Consider the following 25,493-nt stretch of genomic DNA (forward strand, 5'->3'; position numbering starts at 1 on the left):
CAAATATAAGTTTGATCCATGACTTTTGGGGCCTTCAAAAAGTTTTTGGTAGGCCTTCAATACTCATTATTTCCTATGATGTAGTCCACTTGAGCTTTAGATCTTCCTCATTTTTGGGCTCATGCCCTAAAATCATCTTAGAGAATGGATGGATGGTATGGTAAGTCATATATATGTATGAAATTCACATTCCACTTCAAGTACTTCACAATTCCGAATTTTAGGGCGTGACACTACCACACACATCCTCCAAATGCGCACACATGAACAGAGCACTAGCTATTGAAAAATATGTTTCATTCATTCACAATCCAACCAGCCCTATCACTCTTTAAAGACAAGCCATGGCTCCCACTGATATGGCCAACCTGAAAATATTATATTTATCCCATTAACAATGTGAAGAATATATAGAGAGGTGGGGTGTCCTAAGAGAAATTTATAAAGATCTTAAGAGATACACATCTGAATTAAAAAGAAAAAAGAAAATGTCTTAATCTAAAAGATATCCCAATCTACCATAACAAATCAAAACCATAACTTGAAGTCCACACCATAGATAGTTATGCTTGAGGATCCATCTATGCATACCTGCTACAAAGTAAAAGGAAAGAACAGTTAAATTGTAGAATGTTATAAAAAGTTGTCCTAAAACTCTACCAGATGGAAGTTCCTAGCCGTCGAATTTGTTCCTTTTATAGGCACTAGCTTGTTGAATTATTTTGTAACTGTCTATTTCTTGGACACTAATCCGAGGGTTAGGATCTTCCATCTTGAGAGATTAGTGATGGCATCTCTATCCACAATTTGTCCATTCCCATCATCTAATTAGGACACTATTCATATCCCATGCATCAGAGCCATGGTTAAAATACTCTTATGACTCGGATTTACTCATTTGGCCTTGATCGAGTCCCGACTCGCTCGAGTAGGGTGACTTGGGGGGTGATTCATATTTATTGGGAGTCACCGAGTCCGAGTTGCGAGTATTAAAACAATAAGGGCCCGTAATATCATATTCCTTCACATTAATTTCTTTTTGCCGGATGTACCTTTTTCCTACATTTAGCATTGGAATGGTAAAGCTTAAGCACTAATCTAGTAGTAACAACAGAAAACCTGGTCCATAAATATCATTTCTCAACAACAAGAACCACAACGACACTGACGGACGATAATAAATTATAAAAACTTTAAGCATTTAATATTAATACTCTAAATATATATTACAATGCAAGTGGTGGGGACTAATTTTTGCCCCTATAGTTAATTTCCAATAATGAATAATTTTGTGCATTTAGGGACATGAATAAATAGTTTTTTTTTTTTTTTTTAAAGTAACAAGTATTTTGTGAAATAAAAAATACATGTTGTACTAATATGTAGTTAATATTTCACTTGTAAATGTCACTTGGTACTATTTAAGGTATGAGCCTAAAAATGAGGCAGATCCAACGATCAAATGTACCATACCACAAATGACTTTCGCATTTAATGCTTTGTGCATTTAATGCAACCTAAGGTTATTATTTGGTGTGGTCTGCTTGAGCGTTAAATCTGCCTCGTATTTTCAGCTTATACCTTAAAATGGTCTAAAAAAAGGGATGGACAACGTGGATAAACAGATACATCATGGTGGGCTCCCACACAGATCTAGCCGATGCAACCCGCTTCCCTTGGTGTTCACGTACCATCCAATCCATTTATCTGATGTGCCTTCTCATGATGAAAGAATTATGCAAAAATCACAATATTCAAAGATTTGGGCCATGCTACATAAATTTAGAGGTTTTACGTATGAGTTTATAGAGTGGCCCACCTAAGAGTTGAATCAGCAAAATTTGTAAACAAGGTGTGCTTACCTGTTGAAAAGTGTAGTTTTTATGCGGGTTAGTGAAAAAAAGAAAAAAGATCCTTCATAGGGTACCGAAGTGTTTTTCTGACTGTCCTACCCATTTCTCTCTTCCTTTCTATCCATGTTAGTAAGAGTGAAGAGTGAAAAAAATTGAGTGCAAGAGTCAATCAATTGAAACTCTTCAATGAAATATATCCATATGTTTGTATATACAGAGAGAGGAATGCTTAGCTCGTGAGAACTTTTTGAGAACTCATTTCTAGTTATATGAGCCTGAAATCTAAACCGTCTACCTGATGCAGCACCTTTAGGGCTCAATTTTTATGCCATGATGAAAGATAAAGGCAAATCAAGGGAAGAAACTATTTCCTTTTACCATGGTCCACCAAAGTTAAATCAGGGTAAAAGTTGAGCTCTGAGAGTTTTATGGGGTGATGCATTAGGTGGATGGTTTAGATTTTGGGCTCATATATATATATAATCAGAGATGAGTTCTCAAAAAGTTCTAAAGGAGAACTCATGCTCAGCTGAGCATTCCTATATATACACATACACAAATGTGTGTCTAAGAGGTTGAGTTTCCTATGTTACCAATAGGGAACTTCCTTATGATGCACCAAGTTTGTAACAAGGGAAAGATCCTAATCATTGAATATCTCTCGTCTTTCCCTGCATTTCTTCTTAACCATGTATTTATATGTCAACAATGCAAATGTTAAAACTGACTAATTGCAAATACTTCATACATCCATGATAGGGGCTATCAGATCACTGGCATGGATGAAAGAGCTACGGCCTCACGTATACAAATTAGGTGCACAATAGGAAAGTTCATCGTTCATCACAAACAACAGATTTGGCCTCACCTGATAGCATTAAGAAAACCCTAATTGAAATACTAAGATCGAATTAACCTGACCAGTTCATCGACTGGTGGACTCTTTCATGTATGTCATGTAGTTGAATGATCTGGGTCATTGGATTGCTAGCCTTTTTCCCCTCCGAATCCTCACTCCATCCACTATAACCTCCTTATTTCGCCATCTGTTCGTTTGTCAGTCATGAAAGAGAAAAATAAGCAGGACCGTCCAAACTTTTGAAAGTAATATATATATATATATATAAAGGAAGCAAGGCCCGTACAACTCACAGGGCAAAAACATGCGGAGATCGAGAATGTCGATTTGGAGGGCCCGATGCTTCAATCAAAATAGGCAGTGATTAGAGAACTTTGACCATCCAATCATTTTGACATTACAATGTCCACCATTTCTCTGTCTCGATCTAATACTTGATAGAGCCTATTAAAGTGGTGTCCCGCCTATCAACAGTTGTGATCGGCACGCATGTTTGCCACGTTTACTGCATACCATCGGACCTACTCTTTTGTAAGCGATCTTGACTGTCCATTTATGAGACATTTATAGGATGGTTTGGATCACTTGACCACCATGATGTTTGCATGGCAGCTCATGAAATGGGTACTATATAGACTTAATAATTGATGAATTGGATTATTAGAAAGTGTCCCACAATGCAAGTAAGATAAATAGTTTATAGTGTTTTTTTATAGGGTTGGGACATTTCAAAATATAAATGAAAGAATTGGCAACTTACATGTAAGAAATATCATATTAGGGTGGTACCTGCTTCTTTTATTGTTGCGATAGTTGTTTCTTCTTTTTCATATGCTTCTTTTTCATGGCAATCATCATCATTATCATCATCATCATCACCATCACTATCTTCTTCTTCTTCATTACTGTTGTTACCGCTGTTATTGTCCTAGTTGTCATCATCATCATTATCATCTCCTTCCACTTCTTTGAAAAGGGGGTGGAGGAGAGGTTTGGTGGCAGGATCATCCCATTCCAATGTATTCCACCACTTTCTTGTCCCCCTAATCTCTCCTTGAAAAGCCATAGATGAGGTGCCAACAGAGAAAGGGATCTTCTTCAGCTTAGAACAACCTTCAATTTGAATTAAGACCATAGAACTGCACACAAGCACCTTGCTGCAAATCTTCTTCAATTTATTTACACGTAAAAGATAGAGATTCTTTAACTTAGGCAATGTGATGTTATATGCTGCACTTATCTCTTCATCTTCCTCCTCGGTCACCAAGTCTGTCATCTCATTGCAGTTTTTTATGGAAATTTTTTCAAGGTTTTGGAGGTTCTTCAACCACCCTACTGAAAATAGATTCTTCAACTTGTAACAGTCATAGATGATTATGGAATTCAAGCTTTGAAAGGTGCCAGGTGTAGCAACTCCTCGACAAACAGTTTGCAGATTTGGTAGACTCTCAAGAAATAAATGCTCTAAGGCTGTGAGGAAAGAGACATTATCTTTGACTGATAAAACAGACTTCATGCTGAAGCACCAAGTAATGCGACAAAACTTCAATCCCTCCACATTCTGTAAGGAGAGAAGCGAGAGTCGGGTGAAATTTGAGCATTCGATCATGATCAAGTCCACTGTGTTGGCAGGCAACAAGTGGAGACTTTCTCTAGTGCCAACTTGCAGGTCTCCAAGATATACTAAACGCTCGAACTCATATAAATAGTTGATTTCATCTAGTTTGATGTAAGATTCCTTACACACAATATTTCCTATAGAGAAAGAGAATTTCTTCAACTTATGCGACTGCCCAAATTGGACATAGTGTGAGAAGGTCACAAGATTAGAAAAGGAGAGTCTAAGATGAACCAATCGAGTTAGAATTTCCATCTGATCATCTAATATGATTGACAGAATCAATTTGTTTTGCCATGCTGTAAAGTGTTCAAGATGGGGAAGCTTAGATATTACTCCTGCATCAATCCTTTCCAATTTGTACATGTACGATAAATCAAGGAATCTTAGGTTTGCTAATCTTTCCATCCCCTGCGGAAGTTGGTCGATGTTTGTGAAAGAAAGGTCCAACAGCCTCAGCTCATTCAGCTTTGCTAGTGAAGGAATAGCGGACAAATAACAGCATTTTGTTAGCACCAGTGCACGGAGGTTCACCAAACTAGAAAGTGAGTCAGGCAGACACTCGATTCTAGAATCAGATAGATCCAGAACTTTGAGGCCACACATATGCTGATTTCGAAAGAAGGATGGAGTGATATGACCTTCAAGAGGATTACCTTGTAAAAACAAGGTAGTGAGTTTAGGGCAGTTGGGCGTTGCTACGAGGTTATGGATTCTGTTACTCATCAATGAAACCCTCTCCACATCTCCCACCCATTCCTCATCTTTTAGAAGCTCTTCCATTCCGGTCCCAGCCTTGACTATGAACCGAGGGTTATGCTTGGTTATGTCGATCGCCATGTCCCTAAGTAAGTCATGCATCTTTATATACTTAATGCCAACTTCATCAATGAAACTTTCTAGCATACAAGCACGTGTTAGCCCGTTCACTATCGAATGTCCATTGTCAATTTGAGATTGGATATCCCCCCTTTCATCTATTAACTGCTCACAAATCCAATATTTAATCACCTCTTCTACAGGGATCTTGTAATCTTCCGGATACAACGAGCAGTACAAGAAACAAGCACGACTCTTCTCATTACTTAAGCGATTGTAACTGAACTGTAGCCGCCTAAAGACTTCGTCCTGGATGCCTTCGATTTCACACTCTGAGCTTCTCAATTGATTTAATGCATGACTCCATTCATGAACATCATCAATATCTCTAAGAGCCTCGCCAACCGTGATGAGCGCTAGTGGTAGACCTCCACATTCTTCGGTCACAAGCTTTGCGATAGTTTGTACATTTGAAGCCAGCACCACGTTGCTACCAAGATGGTCTTTAAATAAATCCCATGCTTCCTCTTTGGAAAGTTCTTTTACTTTAACGTTTTTATCCGTCTTCATTCCACGGCAAACATCCAATGACCGAGATGTCAATGCTATCTTGCAACCATTTTCTTCGTTAGGTTCAGGAATTCCAACTTTTTCAAGTGGAAATGACTTCCACAAATCATCTAGGATGAGCAAAAACTTCTGCCTAGTTAGTAATGCATCATGTAACTTTGCTGCTCTGTTTACTTCATCATCGCCCTCTTGTAAGTTCAGTTGGACTTTCTTTGCAATATCTGTCTGTAGCCTCTTCAAGTTAAGATCTTCAGACACAGTCACCCAGATAATACTTTGAAAAAGCTTGGCATCCTTGAGACGATTGTTAATGTTCATCATGATGGTCGTCTTTCCTACCCCGCCCATCCCATATACGCCTACCATTCCTATCTTTGCATCCTTTATCCAACCCAAAATCTGCTCTGAAATTATTTCAGCCGATGTTTTAGCTCGTAAAGATGGGGTGGGTAAAGTATGTGCGGTTGGCGGTAACTGATCAACGGCAATCGCATCCTCAGAAATGACCTTCCCCTTGAGCTCTTTTACTTTGGAAGTTGTCTCTAAAGCTCTCTTGCTTAGTTTTCTTCGGTTATAATAATTGGGTAGGCATTCTTTGAGACATCTCATGTTTTCTTTGAATTCTTTTTCGATGTCACTTACTTCATTTTTAACATCATTAACGTCTTTCAACCAACTGTTCACTTTAGCCTTGGGATCCCTCCGCTGCAACTTAGCCCTCTCAACTTCTTTAGTCACGTCACTTTCTTCATGAGTAAGTACATCTCTCTCCTTTCTCAAATTCTCCACATTTTTTTCTACATTCTTCACGTAACTTATCTGTCGAGCAAGAGGATCCCACAATAACTTCACGACATCGAGAACAGCCGTAAAATAATTCACCATGGTCACTACAAGGGACAATGGAAGCAGACACATCAGACATTGAAAGTTAGAAGAACCAAGAATAAATTGGAAAAAAAATGAAGAAAGAATTCCAATTAGAAAGAAAATAAAAAAGAAAAAAGAAATGAGTTTGATTATAAACTGTTTTTAGCAATTGACATAGTAAGTCATTAAACAGAATCATTTTCATTTCATACATATATGTTCTTAAGCTCGGTTTATCATAATATATCAAATAAAACCATTTTCATTTCATTTAGCAATCTGATAAGTCAGGTTGTGGGTCTATTGCTAGTGGTTCTTAATGGCGGGATTGTTGGTAGCAGGGGAGCATGTTGTTGATAGATGTCTTAAATTTGTTAAATCAACAGCCTGTCGATGACAAGTTCGATGTCATCGAGTATTTCCCGAATTTCCTTTGTTAGTCGCTGGACAATTTTATTAATTGTTTGATGCCATCAAAGGGTGTTCGGTGACATCGAACGTTTTCGCATAGAATTTTGCGAATCCACCAGATTTGCGAAATTTGTTTCCGATTTCATTTGAGATTCTTTCCAAAGTTATATATATGGGTGTAAATGGGATTGAGAGGTATTACTAGGGTTTCTAAATCATCTTAGGGCTTCAAAGGGGTGTAGCAAGGGTGAGATTTGAGGTTGTTCGAATCGGGTAAGCTCTTTCTTTTTGTAATCTCTGCTTTCATAGTGATCATCTTAAGAAATTCCATTCCCAAGCCCTTACAAGTGTATAGAATCCTCTTACCTTGCAAAACTCTAGCCCTTAGAGAGAAAATACTCATATTAATTAAGCCCTAATCGCAATCGAACTTAAATACCCTGATTTATGTTAAACCACGTAACACCATCGGAACCTATCGGTCGAACCGACACAACATTCTCTACTCTTGAGAAAACCTACACTCTGTGTAATTTGTTGGAAATTTTCATACTAAAACTCTAGTATGTCCACAAGCAGAGCTGTGAAGGGACCGTAATAGTCAAACTAAAAGGACAAACCATGCTAAGATCGCAGATTTAGGATATTTAGGGTCGAATAACCGTTTCCACAAATCATAACTGGTTAACGTCACGAACTTAGCTGATCCCAACACTAACCGAGGCCCGTGACTAGTACAGGGGATTTACTTCTCCCAGAAGTGCCCTGATTCGTTGTATTAGATCTAGACCGCATGATGGTGGTCCGCTAAACCCGAAACTATAAAATATTGTCAGTCTTATTGGGCTTGATGTCCATCGTAGATGTTGAGCCAAGATGGTGCCTAAGATCACTCAACTTGGACCCCATTAGTCTGAAACGACCTCCCCTAGAATTAGTATGATGGACAAAGTGCCATTAGGGCCATTTGGGCATAAATTAGCACTATAAATACCATCTTATCTTACACCCCTCCCCTTATACGAATTTTGGTGCCCTAGTCCTAAAATTGAGAGAGAGAGAGAGAGAGAGAGAGAGAGAGAGAGAGAGAGAAAAGATGAGAAAGGGGTGTGAGAGAAGGGTCGATCGAGAGAGACTGTTCTTCCCTCTTTCGACTGCGGTCTTTGCGGCAACCAGAGCCGTTTTTGGATCCTCTTGGTAGCGATACGATAAAATCCGACCCTTACTTCCAAACCCTAGAGAAATTAGAAGTTTTTCCCCAAAATACTTATAAACCCCTTTGTATTGCATAGGTCTTGGTGATTTCTCCTAAAACCCTAACCCTAAGAATGCTAAGCCGAGCGACTTATCGTAAAGGTAATCTTTAGATTATCTTTTATCGACCCTTGAGGGTCTCAGTCAGTGATTAATTACTTATAGATGAGTGTGTGCATGCTAGTATGTCTACATCTTGATTTAGCGATAATATATACTTTTAGTTGTATATGGATGATCACATATTTATTGAAATGTCTAAGTGGTGGAATGTGTTGCTTGTCGATGTCCACATGCTTAATTTAATGTTTAAGTGATCATATTACTCTATGTATGCTCACGTGTTTGATTTAATGCTTTATTGAATGTATTTCTTTATGAATGCTCACATGATGAAATGCCTAAGTGGTTATGCGGTGGAACCTATGCTACGATTGCATGATACATTGTTTAATCCGTAGCGATACTTAGGATTGTTACAATATTTGGTCTGTTGACTAACCGCCAAGATTATGGAAGTGGCTCGAGTTAGGTCGACCACCCCAAACTTGTTTGGATGACCCAAGTCGAACACGGACGACCGATAGTAATTAGACTACATAGGATGCTCGCACCCAATGCCGGTCGAGCTGGTGTACTCCAAGTCGATCGAACCATCCTAAAAGTCAACTGACCACTTATGTTTGTGATGTATGACAATAACGAATAAAATCTAGGATACCCCGAGACTCATGGGCCGGGTATGGTGGTATGGGACATTGTATCCGAGCTGTCGGCCTACGATGGGATGACGAGTGTAAAACTCGTACCCTAATTAACCCTCTGTATGTTTTATTTTCGATGCCGGCATATTTTCGGTGCACTAGATCGATGAGTTTTGATCGCGACCCTATTTTAGTACCGCAACACTCCGAGACTTGTATCCTAGCGACCGCGCAGGCGTCGCGATTCCAACGCCACGCAGTACGCCCCATTGCGATTCCTAATTTAGAAGTCATAGTTTTTGGCATAATCCAAAGTGGGCCGCGCAACGCACGCGGGTCGCACTTTCATAGATCTCTGTGTTGTCAAATTAATCAATCCATCAATCAAACCATCCATCACTCATGTCACTCTCTCCCCATTAATTAAACAAGCCCATACCTTTCTCATACAACTCATACCCCTACCTATGCTAGCCATCATTATTTCATTCTTTTTCTCCTCATTTTACCCCTCTTTTCATAATTCCATATCCACCCAAAAATCTCTACCATAAAAACTCCCTAACTCCCTCTCATTTCTACCATTTTCTAGGAAGAGTAGAGAAAGATTAAGAGAAAAAGAGAGAAAAGAAAGAAAGATTAGGGAGAGATTCAGAGAAAAGAAAGAGAGCCTGTGAGAGGATTAGAAAGGATCAAGAGAGTAAGAGAAAAGAGAAAAGAGTGATTAGAGGAGATTAGGAGTGGAAACGAGCTTGGTAGACCATCCAAGCCGTTCGATCTACGATCCGGCCCGATCCGACCGTCCATCCTCACAGTGACTGCATGAGAGGGTTAAAACCCTCTCTTTCATTGTGATTTTTATATTTTAGTGGGCCCACAAGAGTGAGACCCACCTTGATCATGTATAACTTGTATGGTGGACCCCATAGTCATAGGGGGCCACCTCGATGGCTGGGTCCTTCCCTTGCCCCTTTTTCATTTGTTTCTCTTTTTCCTTATTTGTCCTAAGATTATGATGTTGTAGGGTGGGTGTTGAGGGTCAAATATTGTATGCTAAACTTTAGTTATTGCCTAGATTTACGAGCATGCTACCGTTTAACGCCTTGCTTTAATCGTGTTTTTGATGCAAGGTATATTTAGGAGCTTGGACTGGAAAAGGGTACTAAGAGAGTTGATTTAGCACTCCAGAATCACCAAGGCAAGGAACGGACCCTAGGGGACTAGGATCGACGGATTTACATGCCAGAGACCTGAGAAAATCGAGAAACTGAAGTTCAAGTGGCCCGAAATTGGTCCAGAATGTAAGATCACAGGGTTCGAACCATCCGTTCAACTTGAAACTTCATATATGGCCTGAGGGCCATAAATTAACCGTAAAAATCAAATTTGAACCGTTGGATCCTTGTGAAAGTGGCCCAATGGACAAATCGGCCCATAAAATGCTGATTTGGGGCCCACCTGATATCTGGAAATGCTCCAATTTTGTTCTCAACCCTTAAATTATATGGAAAACAGGATGGATGGAGCGGATTCAGTGAAACATCACAGTGGACCTCACATGTACACTGTGCGTGCACAACGTGCACGTGCACAGGTCGTGCACCACTACGCCTAAGGTTGGTCAACACACGCTGACCGACCAGTTTCTTTAAACCTAGAAAAAGCCACAGCGGACGGACGTCCGTCCGTCGGTTTCACGCAGTGGGGCCCACACCTCATCTAGATCAGCCATCTGGACCGTTAATATTGTACAGGGGGGTATTAACCTCACCTAGGTGTCCTTTCTCCACCATGAAAGCAGACGTATGAAGATCTCAGCTGCACGCAAGATGAACGGTAGCTCAGAAGATCGTATGGGCCACATCGATTTCATTTCAAAAACATTCCTTCCCGAATGGTTTTTCGAGAGCATTCCAATTAACGGAATGGATCCCTTGTCTGATACCAATCACTGGCCCACGAGTTTCACAGCGTCATACGTATGATGCTCTGTTGCGAAACAGAACTGCGTACGAACAAGGGTGGGCCACCATCGCTGATCAGTTGAAAGATCCAAACCGTCCATCATGTTGCTCGTCCAAAAACGCCCAAGGGTATGCTGTTCTTTTTGACAGAAGCAAGGAAAATACCATTTTCTTGGACTGTTTTCTTGACTGCGTAACAAAGCTAACGCAGGGAGTGCGTAAGACTTTCGCACCGACTTCATGCGCTTGCTGCGTAAAACTTCCGCATGGAGTGCGGAAACTCTCCACCGACCTTGCTGACGTTTATAAAAGGGAGAGAGAAAGGGAGAGAGTGGATCATCATCCACGGCTGGAAAGTTGGGCATCAGATTCAAGGAGTTGCTATGGACGTCCGTAAAAGGGAGAGAGAAAGGGAGAAATTTAGAGCTTTTCTTTGGTTTCAGTTAATATTTATTTTCAAATGATATGTGAGAGATCTAGTCCTATCATGTAGGGCTAAACCTCTTAGCTATGGCTAAGAGGTAGCTAAGAGGTGAAGCTTGTAGGAGATGGGAGACTCTATTTTATGCCTTTAATTTAATTTATGAACTGAATTTGATATTAGTTTGATTATTAAGGGAATGTTTTTAGTTTTTAATGGTCTGTTGTGACTAAAATTACAATGGGTCTGCGATAGCTTGAGCATGTTCCTTTCCTTTTATGTTTATGACGTTAGGAAACCCTATTGTTCACCATCATCTCCTGGGCATGGTCGGATGACGGTACCCTTCCTAACCTTCATACATTGTTGATTGGTTAGTAATTAGTTTAATTCTGTTGTTTACTTTGTCTCATGGGCATGGTTTAGTGATGGAATCCATTCTAATTCATATACCTTTCATCTCTTAAAAACTATATTAAAGGAAGTTCAGTCTTGATTTTCATGAAGATGGGACTATAAGTCCAGTTGAGTTCTTGTAACAGGCATAAGATCTCCCTGATCTCTATAAGTGGATCCTCTGAATCCCTAATTTCCTACCTCTAAATTTCTTAAGTTTTACATTAATACTTCACCATTATTCCTCAATTTATAATCAATTTAGATTTCATCTTAGTCTAGTTCTAATTCTACCTAGTTTTAGATAACGTACAGGTTTCAGTCCCTTGGGATTCGACTTCGGTCTCACCGAGTTTATTACTACATCACAACCCTATACTTGTGGAGTGAACAGTGGGTCATGTTGTTGGAGAGCTTGTCTCGTATACTATCACAGCATGAGCCATCTTGTATGGCCCACCGTGATATTTATTTCCAATCTAATAATATTGGTAGGTTTATGTGGATTTGGATGGTGGGAAGGGAATCAAAATCAATTTGATCTAAAGCCCCATGGCCCACCATGAGTTTGCCAACTTGATGGATGGTTTGGATCTCTCACATGTACCCCACATATAAATAAATAGGATAAAAATAAAGAGGGGTTCAGCGGCTGCCGTTGGTGTGCAAATAGCGTGCCTGGACTCTATTGCTGCCTGGGTAACCATGAGAGCAAATGGCTCCACTCATGGACCCCTCCATAATGTATATGTTCCATCCATGCTGTCCATCCATTTTAACACGTTATTTTGGCCGTAGATCCCCAAAATGAGGCTGATCTAATCATCACGTGGACCACACCACACCAGAAGGGATGGTGGGCTGGCGCACTCCAAGTTAAAACCATTCAGATGTGGAGGGGGTGCCACACTCGTGGGCCCTATTTTCATGTATATATTAGATCCACTTCGTCCACATTTTTTTATAGATTATTTTAGATTATAGGCTGAAAATGGAACAAATTTGAGTCCCGAGTGTACTGCACTAAGGGAAACAAAATTCCACTGTTGAAACTTTCTAAGGCCCATTGTGATGTGTCCCCGAACCTATCTAATATTGATCTCCTTGGGTCACCGGCAAGCTGAAAAATTCGATGAACGGAATGGATCACCTCAGTATGGGCCCCATCCGTCAAAACAAAAAAAGAGGGGGGGGAGGTTCGCATGATGGTGGCGGAAGCCTAACCTGAGCGAGAGCAAGTGGCCTACTATGGGACCCACCCTAATATATTTATTTAATCCATGTCATCCACTAGATTCTATGGATGATTTTAGGCCGTTGGCCTAAACACGAGCTAGATTTTAGACTCGAGTGGGTCGTACTAAGAGAAACATTGTCCATATGTTGAAACCTTCTGGGGCCCGCTGTGGAGTCTCTAATCATTCAAATCAGCCCAAATTAGAGTCTATTAGACCCCGCTCGAGCTGGCCAAGACAGTGGACGAAGTGGATCATCCATTTGGGGCACACCTTGATAGTGTATAAAAAATATGTATATAACAATAATAATAATAATAATAATAATAAGAAGGGAGGCCATGCATGTGGGCGGTAACCCTGGCCAAATTCGAGTCTCACAAGTGGGACCCACCTTGATGTATATATTTGATATGAGTCACCCACCAACTTCTCCAGATCATTTTAGCCTATAAGATAAAATATGAGGCGGATTCAATATTCGAGAGGACTGTATGGAGGGGAACGATTTTTGTATGTTAAAACCTTCCTAGGCCCACCATGGGGTCCCTGTTCATCCAAACCAGTCCCCAGTAAGAGCTTATTGGGCCCTTCTCACGCTGGTCTACCCAGTGAACGGAGTAGATTATGTAAGTGTGGATGTCTTTGATCGTGTGACCAAAACACACAAATAAAATAATATAACACAGCATGCTGCCAGCGCCCAATTGGGGGGGCGGACCCCCACCTTGGGGTGTGAAAGTTGGGTCCACACGTAGGACCCTACATGATGTATGTATCACATCCACTTTGTTCATACGTCTTGTCAAATCATGTTAGGCTATGGGCCCAAAATTGAGGCTGATCCAGATCTCATATGGGCCATGAGCATAGGATCACATCCTAGTGACTAACCATCGATCTATAATTGCCGATTTATGTCAGAAATGTTCAGATGGTACACATCATCCTAATAAAATAATTATAGAGATGTCGTTGATAATCCGATTGTTTTGGGATATCATTAGTGGGCCATGTACCCAAATATATTGATAGCATAGTGGGACATGTTGCACGTGTGGGTATCCATTCGGGTCACTCCCAGTGGACCCCTCCTTGGTGTATGTATTTTACCTATGCCTTATAGGCTACATGAGGAGCCGATTCTAGTCTCAAGTGGGTCATGCCACATGGACCTTTACATTTCTAGTGAGGCCTGTCATTCGGTTCCAACTCTTTAAATATGATGTGCCAATTAAGGGTGATTATCTCATGAATGTTTGATAAAATGTTCATGTATTTAGCCTGGTAGGACGTACTGATAACATGCTTATTGTAATTGATATCATGCCCAATTATATGCCCATACACATCATTTGTATGCATGTCGTGGATGATGATTGTTCATAGTATATGCCGTTCGACTTGAGATACTTAAGAGGACTCTATATGAGATAGGGTCGCCTCGCATGATTCGCGTGATACGCGCAGGTTTGATGCATGCCTTAGATAGTGTGATTCATGAATTTTGCACTGTGTGACACATACATCTACTCCCTAGAGACACCAGGGAGGTGATCCCGTAGCCTTATTGTTGCTGGCACATGATGGACATTGGAAATTACTGAGGTTATAAAGTGTCACAGGCATCCCTAGGTGAAAGTCCCTAAACCATGTGGTACCAGTAGGATGCTCCATCGTCTAAACTGAGTGGATTCATGAGCGCGCGATGAATGGAGACCGGTAGTCCGTGTCTCCCACTGTGTCGGGGCCGGTTGGAATGGGGTTTGACTTTATCCGCCTAGGTACAAAGGGTTATATAATATGTTGAGTTTGACCAACTCTTGAAATGGGTTCGCTATCGACGGACCGGGTGGTTTTTGTGTACCACTAAGGAGGTGGATAGTGAGGTCTTTTGCACTTGCTTGGTCTTGTGCGTGATGAGCAACAACCAGTGTCAGAAGTTTACTAGACCCTGATGATGATCCAATTGAGAATTATTCTGACATGTGGAGTAGTTGAAGATTGACACATTGCATTGTATATTTAGCATATGACATTTGGCCATGTAGGCCTTCACATCGCATAGCCTGGGTATGCCTGATGGCATTTGTAGACTTGCCAGTTTAACCCTCTATCATTTTCGCGTATTCTGATTTTTGTATGCTTGGCACATGTATTACGCACACACGCATGCACTCTTTAAGCTTCGTAGTAAGCTTATGCACATTCGTTATGTGCAGGTTATGCTAGACTGTAACAACATTGAGGCAGGAGCATGTGCCCGATCTTTTGGAGTTTTGTTATATCATGTATTTTCCTTTCAGCATTGTACTCAAAGATTATATTAGTGGATATATGTTGATGATGTTTTGCAACTTGGGTACACTTGTGGTTATGCTCCTTTACAAAAAAAAATTCAAAATCACCCTAAAAATCCTCCTTGTAGGATTCCAGGATCGGAATCTGGTATATGGGAGCTGAGAGCTGAGAATAGGGTACTATGGAAGTTGTCAGCATTGGATTCGGCGACTGAAAATTTTGTGAGTCCGGTTTTCGAGTTTGGCGTATGACAACGAGCCTCCCTGTAGTGACCAATGAATAATCAAGAAGGCTATGAGCGTAGTTCATCAGATTGGAATCGTACCATGACCACTGCACAATCATGTTTGGGTGACGACTCTTACATTTATTATGGACGTTCTCCACTCATCGATGGGATGCCTAACCCTGTGCTTCCAAGCTGTGTCATCCAGGTCCTTTGAGATCAGTCGGGCTAGCGTTAGCCCCGCATTGATTGGGGAGTTGTCTTTGGGTGATGAACCCGATTACGAATCAAGGGACATAGTAAGGAGCTGTTACGGCTGCCTCGAGCCTCGTGATTCAGTTAAGACTATGATAAAATAAGGGTACCCTACACCTTCCCCAATTATGCTAGATGAATGGACTTAAATAACTACTTACCTAACATATGCATTCACTGCATTGCATTAAATAAGATGTTGTGATTAGGTGGTGGTGTCACTTATGAGGAAGTGTTGGCATATGTAAAACAGGTGTTGAAGTCGCTTATGAGGGAGTGCTGTTTAAAAAGAGCATGCACCATGTCATAACTTCAAATAAAAATTTAACAAGAGTATTTAGGAAATGATTGATTTCTTATTTTATCATTTCCCGTGCTGATTGGGTTGATAACATGCGTAACTCAGAACTAATGAAACCACTAAGTTGATCATTCACTCCCACTCTGGGATAGTGTTTTAAAATAACAACTAGAAACTATTATAGATATAAGGGTCATTGAAGCAGATGCGTTGGAGGATGCATATCTGGATCAAGAGGAGTTCTCATTCTTCTAACTGTCGGACGGGCCGATGTAGCAGGCACGTCACTTGGAGAGTCGTGGCAGACATCTTTGGGGCATTGAGAGATCTTCACCATGACATTTTTTTTTGGAACTGTATATTGTTAGTGCAATGATTTTTGCACCCTATTTGTCAATCACATGAATTCTTGTGTCAAGTAGTTGGTTAAGCCCTTGAAAAGTGAAGACCAAAAACACAAGCGAAGATGAATCATCAAGGAGCAAAGAATAGATAAATGAGGTGCTTTGACCCTAACCCTTGATACAAAACAACCTTAGACCTCTAGATGATCTAGGCTTAATAGGAATACCTAATTGATCATTCCTTAGCCTTAGAAAACTAAGAGAAACATGATAAATAAGGCTAGTAGATTTGAGAAGCTGCTGTGTAAAAGATAGCCTAAAACAGTAGTTTTCGATGGTTATTCGATGGCATCGAAGGCCTGTTCGATGACATCGATCAATAGTTAGAATTGTCTAGTAACAAAATGACACTTGTTCTAATTTTCTCGATGTCATCGAGGCCACCTTCGATGGCATCGAAGGTTAAGTTCGATGGAATCAAATGACCCCTCAATCGCATCGATTGAGAGTCAGAATTGTCAGCAAGAAATACATTGAAATTATAATTTTCTCGACACCTTCGATGACATCAAAGGGTAAGCTCGATGGTATCGAAGGTACCTCACATATATGATTTTACCGATGACATCGAAGGACGAGCTGTTTTCTACCCAATTTTTTTTTTTACCATTGGAGCTCGAACTTTTTATAGATGACAATTGGTTCTTGGGCTTTTGCATGAATTTTTGATATAATAGAAGCTTAGGAGATTACATGTTCACATCCCTCATCCTAAGCCTCTATTCCATTGAGTTCTAAGCCATCTTCCTTAAGATTAACACTCTCATGAGGATTCCAACCTCCACCTTGAAGATGTGCTTAAACTCTTCCATTTTCTAGATATTGGACTTAAGCTATCTTGGCATACCATTGTCCAAATCGTCTAGAAGACCTATCTATGTGAATTTTCAAGGAAAAACAACTTTCCCCTAGTTGTAGGAGATTCAACCAACCTCCCATCACCTTGGTTACCTTGGAGGAGCATCAAATGTAGGGTGTTTGATCTTTTAGAGTTGAAACCTTGGCAAAGCAACGACATCTTGATCGAGGGAGCATCGGGGAGCCGATTGAAGCACAGGAGAGCAACGGTCAAGATATCCAAGAAGGCGCTATAAAAAGGACTTAATCCGATAAGTAAGTTGTCATATTTAAGAGTCCATTTTTACTTTCTTTCTGTGTATAGGATTGAGAGTAAGAGTTTGAGATCTAAACTCGAACTAAGTTCTTGTGTAAGACCTTGGTTCTTATATAAGGCCTAAATGACTGGGCTCTTGCGTAGGACTTTCGCTCGTGTAGAGCCTAAAGTCTAGAGTCATTGTGTAGGGCTGTAAAGGTTAAAGGTTAATCTAATTTAAAACCTCCGATAGTAAAATCTAGTACACTTATGGGTTGAGTGTGTCCGTCAGGAGTACAGTAAGTAAGTAGCCGAACCACTATATATGATTGTATTTGGGATTGTCATTTGCTCACATGTTTAATTATACTTATGTATTTGAATTAATGCTTAATTATGTATTGTAACACCTCAAAAACTTGAGTATATAGATTCTGGTCCTGAGTTTCCAAGTGTTAACTTAATGAAATGCATGTGACCTCGTACATATTCACACTCATTTTTCACATGATCAATCAGAGTAGCACAATTCAAATTAGCAGATCCAAAGCAAGGTAAAGATAACAAAAATATATAAATACGGAGCTAACAATAAAAATACATTTAAAAGATGATATCCGCCCAAATGAGAATTATACAAATTACAATAATTGCAATAGGAACAGAAGAACAACTACCTAGCAGGAAGAAGCTAGAGATCTATTGGCCGCCTCAAGCGCACCATTGAATGATCCTATTGCTGAGTTATCTGCATATGTCAAATAGGAGGCGTCAAATGACAACATAGTGAAGAAATATTTCCAAGATTATTACTTGAGACATTTTAGTGATTAGTAAGTTCACAACAAATACATATTAATATGTATTATCCACTCAAGCATGTTATCTTTAATACATAATTATTAAACAAGTTACACATGTTACCAACACAACAAAGTGCAAGTAATGATTACATAGTAAACAAACATTTTCCTATTCTATTTGGTAAGTATATTAACGTAATGATGAAATGATGCATACTCCTCACAATCCAACACTAACTCATAAGCAACTTCTACATATATTTCACAAATGACCAACACTCCCTCACAAGTGACTCTAACACCAAATCGCAATATCGTATTCTAATGCATGATTAGCCAAGTGATTATTAGTCCCAGTTTATATAGCAGGTTGGCAAAGCTAGGATACCGCTATTATATCACGAGTCATTATCCGGATCACATGATTAGTTGTGGCATGTGTCGGCTCCTCACCAGTGTCCCTTGATCCAAATTAAGGTGTCACCTGTTTATCTCACAAATCAACAATTCTAAAGGTACGATATGATACCTAAATGTATGAAGATCAACCCAGAATGGATCGCCACCCAAATTGAGTATGATCACTCAGTTCCAAGGTTGTAACAGCCCACAGTACGCTGCCCCGACCGACTGGAGCGCTATTTTCAAAGGGGGTCTGGATCAATCGGCTCACCTCAACCCACGCTCGGACCACAACCCGGATAAACAGTGGCTGGGGTGTTACAGAGGTGTGGGTTTATCACATTAAGCTAAATCAATACAAAGGAAATGACTTGTCACCCAATTCTATTCATGCTCGGTCTTTTGAATGGTACTCTGGCACGGAACCATCGGCCAGGTAATTTGACGGGGGCCGTTCGAACAAGGACCTATCACTTCCATTAGTGCTCACTAGTCACTACGGAGAGGCTCCTCACCCCAACGTAGGTCGACAGCATAGACATAGTGTCTCATACCACCATGTCCGGCTCTCAAGTCTTAGTTCTCACTGGTCACTATGGGGAGGCTCGTCACCCCAGCGTAGGCCGACAGGTCGGACACGGTGTCCATACCACCATGCCTGATGTTGAGGGGGTTAAATATTGCATATTAGACCCCAGTTATTGCTTGGATTTACGAACACGATACCGTTTAATGGCCCGCTTTAATCATGTTTGTGATGCAGAGTGTATTTACGAGCATGGACTGAAAAGGAAGCTTAAAGCATGAATTTAACGCTCTGATGACACTAAAGGTAAGGGACGGACTCTAGAGGACCAAGATCGACGGAATTACATGCCAGGGATCCGCGAAAATCGAGAAACTGAAGCTCAAGCGGCCTGAAAGTCGGCCAGAATGTAAGATCACTGGGTTTCCATCATCTGTTCGGCTCGAAACTTTATACATGGCTCGTGGACCAAAAACTAACCGTACATATCAAATTTCAGCCATTGGATCCCTCTGGAAGTGGCCCAACGGACAAATCAGTCCATAAATCAGTGATTTGGGGCCCGCCTGGTATCTGAAAATACTTCAATTTTGTTCTCAATGCCTTAAATGGAGTGACACATCAAATGGACAGAGCAGATGCTCACGAACATTACAGTGGACCCTACGTGTACAATGTGTGTACATAGTATACACGCACCGGCCATGCACCAGACAGTCAGCCCGGTCAAAGACGGGCTAACCCATCTTCCTGTTACGCAGGGACAGCGAACGGATGTTGTCCGTCCGTTTTTGGCTAGTGGGTCCCACCTATATCATATTTTGAAGATCTGGACCGTTTAACGTGCCCAGAAGGGGGGCATGACCATCACCTAACTTTCCTTTTTGGCCCATGCACATGTACACATGTGAATCGTCAGAAAACATAAGATGAATGGCGAATTGAGTTAGTACAGTGGGCCACACAAGAACCTACCAAAACTACTCATTCCTGACTGGATTTTCGCCAGGATTTCAATGGACGGTGTGGATTTCCCAATTGAATTTAATCATGGGCCCCACCAGCAGTACAGCGGAAGAAATCTGTTTTTTCTCTGTTTACGCAAGAACAGAGCCTGCGGAGGAATCTTGTGGGCCACCACCGTGCTTCATCGGTCGGATCTGGACCGTCCATAAGAAGCCCACGCTCCCCATCATCCTAACCTAGGTGATGTAATTCCAGAGAACAACAAAGATCGGTTTTTAACCGTTAAAATGTAGGATGAACGATGGAAGCAAAGATTCAATGGGCCGCATCAAAAGACGTACATAAATACCCCTTTCCAACCGGTTTTTCGAGAGGAACGCAATGGACGGCTTGGATTCTCCTGTTAAAATCAATAATGGGCTCCACCATCAACACAGCGGAAGCCTTTGCGCAGGCCGTGCGTCCGAATAGCGCCTGGACTCTGTGGGCCAATAATGGTAAAAGGAAAAGAGAGAGAGAGAAGAGGAGGGAATTCAATTTCTATCCGATCTGCGGTGGAGGCATGCAGTTAGCTGGGACGTCAGGGAGAGAGGAAGAGAAATAGAGAAGTATTTGTTAGAAATTTCTTTGATTATGTTTTTATTTTTCTATTTTTGAGAGATCTAGCTCCATCATGTTGAGCTTAACCTCTTAGTTAGGGCTAAGAGGTGAAGCTTGTAGCGTGATGGGGAGACTTGTTGTTTATGCCTTTTATTTAGATTGAATTAAACTTGATACTAGTTTAATTAAGGAAATGTTTTCAGTTTTTAATGGTCTGTTATGACTAAAATTACAATGGGTCTGCGATAGCTTTGCGCATATTCCCTTCCTTCTTTTGATTATGATGTCAGGAAGCCCTGTTGTTCACCATCGTCTCCTGGGCATGGTTGGATGACGAAACCTTTCCTAACCCTCATATCATGTTGCGATTCTCTGAAATTAATTAGGTTTAGAATTAGTTTAAGATTAGGATTTTACTAACTTTAGTTTTAGATTTTTATTTGATTTTTAGAACTAACTTGTTTTCCTGTTTTGTAGGATCCTGACATAAACTTCTAAATTGGTAATCCTTTTCTAATTCCTCTACTTTTTCTATTTTTAGAATTAGGGTTTGAGTTTTAGAAATTTTCTAATTCTAGTATTTTTATATTTTTAGGAAATAGTTTATTTTTAGAAACTTTTCTCTTTTGTTTTTAGAAACTAGGTTAGTTATTTCCCTTTTTAGAAATTCTTTCTAAATTTAGAAACTAACTCATCTTTCCTTTATTTTATTTTTAGAAACTTTCTAATTTTAGATTTAGATTTTCTATTTTAGAAACTTTCTAATTCTGGAACTTTCCGTTTTAGAAACTAACTTTCTATTTTTGTTTTTAGTAACTTTCCAATTCTAACTCTTTTAGAATCTAACTTTATTTCCTAATTTATTTTTAGAAATTTTCTACTTGTAGAATTTTTGTTTAGAAACTAACGTGTTTTGTTTTCTTTTGTAGGTTTTTAACTTAGGGACTCCAATTTGGTAACTTCTTTCCAACCCTCTCTTTCTTTCTAGATTTTCTTTTCCTTTCTTAGGATTAGGTTTCAAATTAGATTGAGGGCTGCGAGTGTTTTATGCCCAAGTGGGCCCGTGATAACACTCGACGTCTCTTGACTGAAGGAGGATTGGTTGAGGGGTTAACTATCCATCGCAGGACTAAACACCACTCAAAATCCCCTGAGTTAATTGAAGTGATGGCTGAAAACCAACCTCTTCTACCCCAACCTAGGGTGGAGGACATTCAAGATGAGAATGAGGTGCACCAAACACCCCCGCCTCGTACTTTACGAGATTATTTACAACCAGCGGGGGTGAGTACGCCCTCATGCATGATTTTTCCTGAAAATACAGGACATATGGACATCAAGCCAGGGGTTATCCAACTCCTTCCTAAATTCCATGGGCTTGAATCTGAAGAACCATATCTACATTTGAAAGACTTTGATGAGATCATAGCCACTTTATATTTTCAAAATGTCTCTGAGGACACAGTCAGGCTGAGACTCTTTCCTTTTTCCTTAAAGGAGAAGGCTAAGACGTGGTTACATTCACTGCGTCCTAGATCCATTGGCACATGGAATGATATGCAAAGGGAATTTATAAAGAAATTTTTTCCACATCATAAAACAATTACCCTTAGAAAGGCAATCATGAACTTCACCCAAAAGGAGGATGAAACATTTTACCAATGTTGGGAAAGGTTCAAGGATTTGGTCAGTTCATGCCCACAACACGGCTTTGAAACGTGGCACATCACAAATTTTTTCTATGATGGACTGACATCTTCCATGCGCCAAATGGTCGAGACAATGTGTAATGGAGAATTCATTAATAAAAATATTGACGAGGTATGGGATTAGCTCGATAGTCTTGCTGAAAAAACACAATCATGAGACTATTATCCAAAATCGAACACCACATATAGGTTGACTCAATCTAAGGAGAAAGGTGGATTGCATCTCTTGAAAGAAGAGGATGATCTCAAGTATAAAGTGACTACGCTCATAAGAAAAGTTGAGGCCATGGAAGGAAAGAAAGATAAGGTTAATGAAAGTGTTTGCGGTATATGTGATTGCAACATTCATACAACTGAAAATTGTCCTACGATACCCGCCTTTCGAGAAGTGTTGAATGAACAATCCAATGCCGTAAATAATTATCAAAGACCTTTCAATGGACCAACCTCTAATACGTACAATCCTGGTTGGAAAAATCATCCAAACTTTAGTTGGAGAAATGGACAAACTGCTACCCCTCAAGGTTCCTTCAATTAAAATCCAAATAATGGAAAACCTCAAGAAGAACCGATTCAAACTTCCATGCAAGAGCTGACCCAGGCAATGCGAGACTTTATGCAAAAGATGGATTCACGTATGACGGTTATAGAAAAGGGGATGCTTCCTGCACAACCGCTCCCCAATCCTAAACCACAATACGAGATAAGTGATCCCAGCTCTTCAAATCAAATGGGGCACGCTAAATCCATCACCACTCTTAGGAGTGAGAAGATCGTTGATAAAACCCTTCCGGTTATGCCCGAAAAGCCTCAAGAAGCAGAAGAGGACAACAATAATGGATCTAGTGAGGCCCCACAAAAATTAAAACCAGAACTTCTAGAAAAGCCAGTTGCTCCATTTCCCCAACGGTTGGTCGCACCAAAACCTCTCTCTAACTCTCAGGATATCCTAGAGGTGTTGAAACAAGTGAAAGTCAACATTCCTCTACTTGATGTCATAAAACAGATACCTTCATATGCCAAATTCCTGAAAGACTTATGCACGACCAAACGACGGCAGAGTATTCAAAAGAAGATCTTCTTGACCAAGAAAATGAGTGTCATCCTAAAGCAAGACGTGCCATAAAAATTCAAAGATCCCGGTAGCCCAACCATATCATGTGTAATCGGGGACCATCGAAGTGATCATGCACTTCTTGACTTAGGAGCGAGCGTCAATCTGATTCCCTACTCGGTATACAAACAGTTAGGTTTAGATGAATTAAAACCCACCCTAACCACACTACAACTTGCTGATCGCTCTGTTCGTGTACCAAGAGGGATAATTGAGGATATGTTGGTCCAAGTTGATAGATTTTACTACCCTGTAGATTTTATCATCCTGGACACCGAACCCATCAATAACATGAGCACTCAGATTCCCGTCATTATTGGTCGCCCATTCCTTGCCACTTCAAACGCAATTATCAATTGCAGGAATGGTGTCATGACTATGTCCTTTGGAAATATGACATTGGAGTTAAACATTTTTTTTAATAACGGCAGAAACTTAGAGGATGATGACAATTTCCACGACATTAACATGATTGACTCTTTAGTGGAAGATACGACACCTCTGACCTTATCCTCTGATCCTTTAGAGACGTGCCTGGCCCACTCCCATGATTTTGATGATGACATGATTAGGAAGACGCGTGCCTTGCTTGATACTGCACCGGTACTTGAAGTTAACCGGTGGAGGCCACAATTTGAAGAGTTGCCCCAAACTGATGTAGTGCCTCTACCGTCTATCCTCAAGCCGCCGAAGCTTGACCTAAAACCTTTGCCCTCTGATTTGAAATATGTCTATTTAGGTCAAGATGAGACATACCCGGTGGTGATCTCTGCCCACCTGGAGAAAGAACAAGAGAGTATGCTTATATCTACTCTCATTGAGCATAAGGGAGCCCTTGGATGGACGATAGCGGACCTCAAGGGAATCGACCCCTCGATTTGTACTCATCACATATATCTTGAGGATAATGCGAACACCGCTCGGCAATCACAATGTAGACTAAATCCAAACATGAGGGAAGTGGTTAAGGTCGAGGTTCTTAAACTATTGGATGTGGGTATCATATACCCCATATCCAATAGTCAATGGGTGAGTCCAACTCAGGTGGTTCCTAAGAAGTCCGGGATTACCATCGTAGCCAATGCCAATAATGAACTCGTACCAATAAGAGTTACTACTGGTTGGAGAATGTGCATTAACTACAGAAAGTTGAATACCGTCACGAGGAAGGATCACTTTCCTTTACCCTTCATTGATCAAATCTTGGAAAGGCTAGCTGGTCATTCCTATTACTGTTTCCTTGACGAGTATTCGGGCTACAATTAGATTGAAATTGCTCCTGGGGATCAGGAAAAGACCACATTTACATGTCCCTACGGCACCTTTGCCTACAGAAGGATGCCATTTGGATTATGTAATGCCCTTGCCACCTTTCAGCGATGTATGATAAGTATCTTTTCTGACATGGTGGGGAAATATCTAGAGGTCTTCATGGACGATTTCTCTGTTTTCGGTTCATCTTTCAGCGAGTACTTGGAGAGTCTTAAATGTGTGCTGAGAAGATGTGAAGAAAAGAACTTGGTACTTAATTAGGAGAAGTGCCATTTCATGGTTCATAAGGGAATTGTCCTTGGACATATTATCTCGTCCAAAGGAATCGAGGTGGATAAGGCAAAAATCGATCTTATCTCTAACCTACCTCCACCCAAGAACACTAGAGACGTACAATCCTTCTTAGGACACGCAGGATTTTATAGGCGATTCATAAAGGACTTTAGTCTCCTCTCCCGTCCTTTATGTAATCTTCTTCAAAAGGATGCACCATACGAGTGGACTGAGCCATGTCAGGAAGCTTTCACTAAGCTTAAGGGCATGTTGA

At 40.5% G+C, this 25,493-nt stretch overlaps 1 protein-coding gene, 1 long non-coding RNA gene and 1 other non-coding gene across 4 annotated transcripts in view; all 3 read right to left on the reverse strand.

Moving 5' to 3' along the window:
• Positions 1-276: 276 nt before the first annotated feature.
• Positions 277-25,493, reverse strand: part of LOC131219511 (uncharacterized) — a 50,648-nt gene continuing 25,431 nt past the window's right edge. The window contains exon 3 of the long non-coding RNA XR_009158229.1: positions 277-594. This is a non-coding gene — a long non-coding RNA (uncharacterized LOC131219511). The remainder of the gene's footprint in view (positions 595-25,493) is intronic.
• LOC131219510 (disease resistance protein RPS5-like) overlaps positions 277-25,493 on the reverse strand; it is a 39,939-nt gene continuing 14,722 nt past the window's right edge. Inside the window, exons 3-5 of one of the 2 annotated variants that reach the window (XM_058214683.1) lie at positions 18,232-18,302; positions 3,502-6,609; positions 277-591 (exon numbers count right to left, since the gene is read on the reverse strand). In XM_058214683.1, coding sequence (XP_058070666.1) covers positions 3,641-6,604 — 2,964 coding nt within the window. In that variant the 5' untranslated portion in view covers positions 6,605-6,609; positions 18,232-18,302 and the 3' untranslated portion in view covers positions 277-591; positions 3,502-3,640. The remainder of the gene's footprint in view (positions 592-3,501; positions 6,610-18,231; positions 18,303-25,493) is intronic. The other variant, XM_058214682.1, reaches the window with a different exon arrangement.
• On the reverse strand, positions 22,457-22,563 carry LOC131219714 (small nucleolar RNA R71). Its single transcript, XR_009158360.1, has one exon. It is a non-coding gene; the product is annotated as a small nucleolar RNA R71 (small nucleolar RNA).

This window comes from Magnolia sinica, chromosome 11, assembly GCF_029962835.1.
Source record: "Magnolia sinica isolate HGM2019 chromosome 11, MsV1, whole genome shotgun sequence".
Lineage (NCBI taxonomy): Eukaryota > Viridiplantae > Streptophyta > Magnoliopsida > Magnoliales > Magnoliaceae > Magnolia > Magnolia sinica.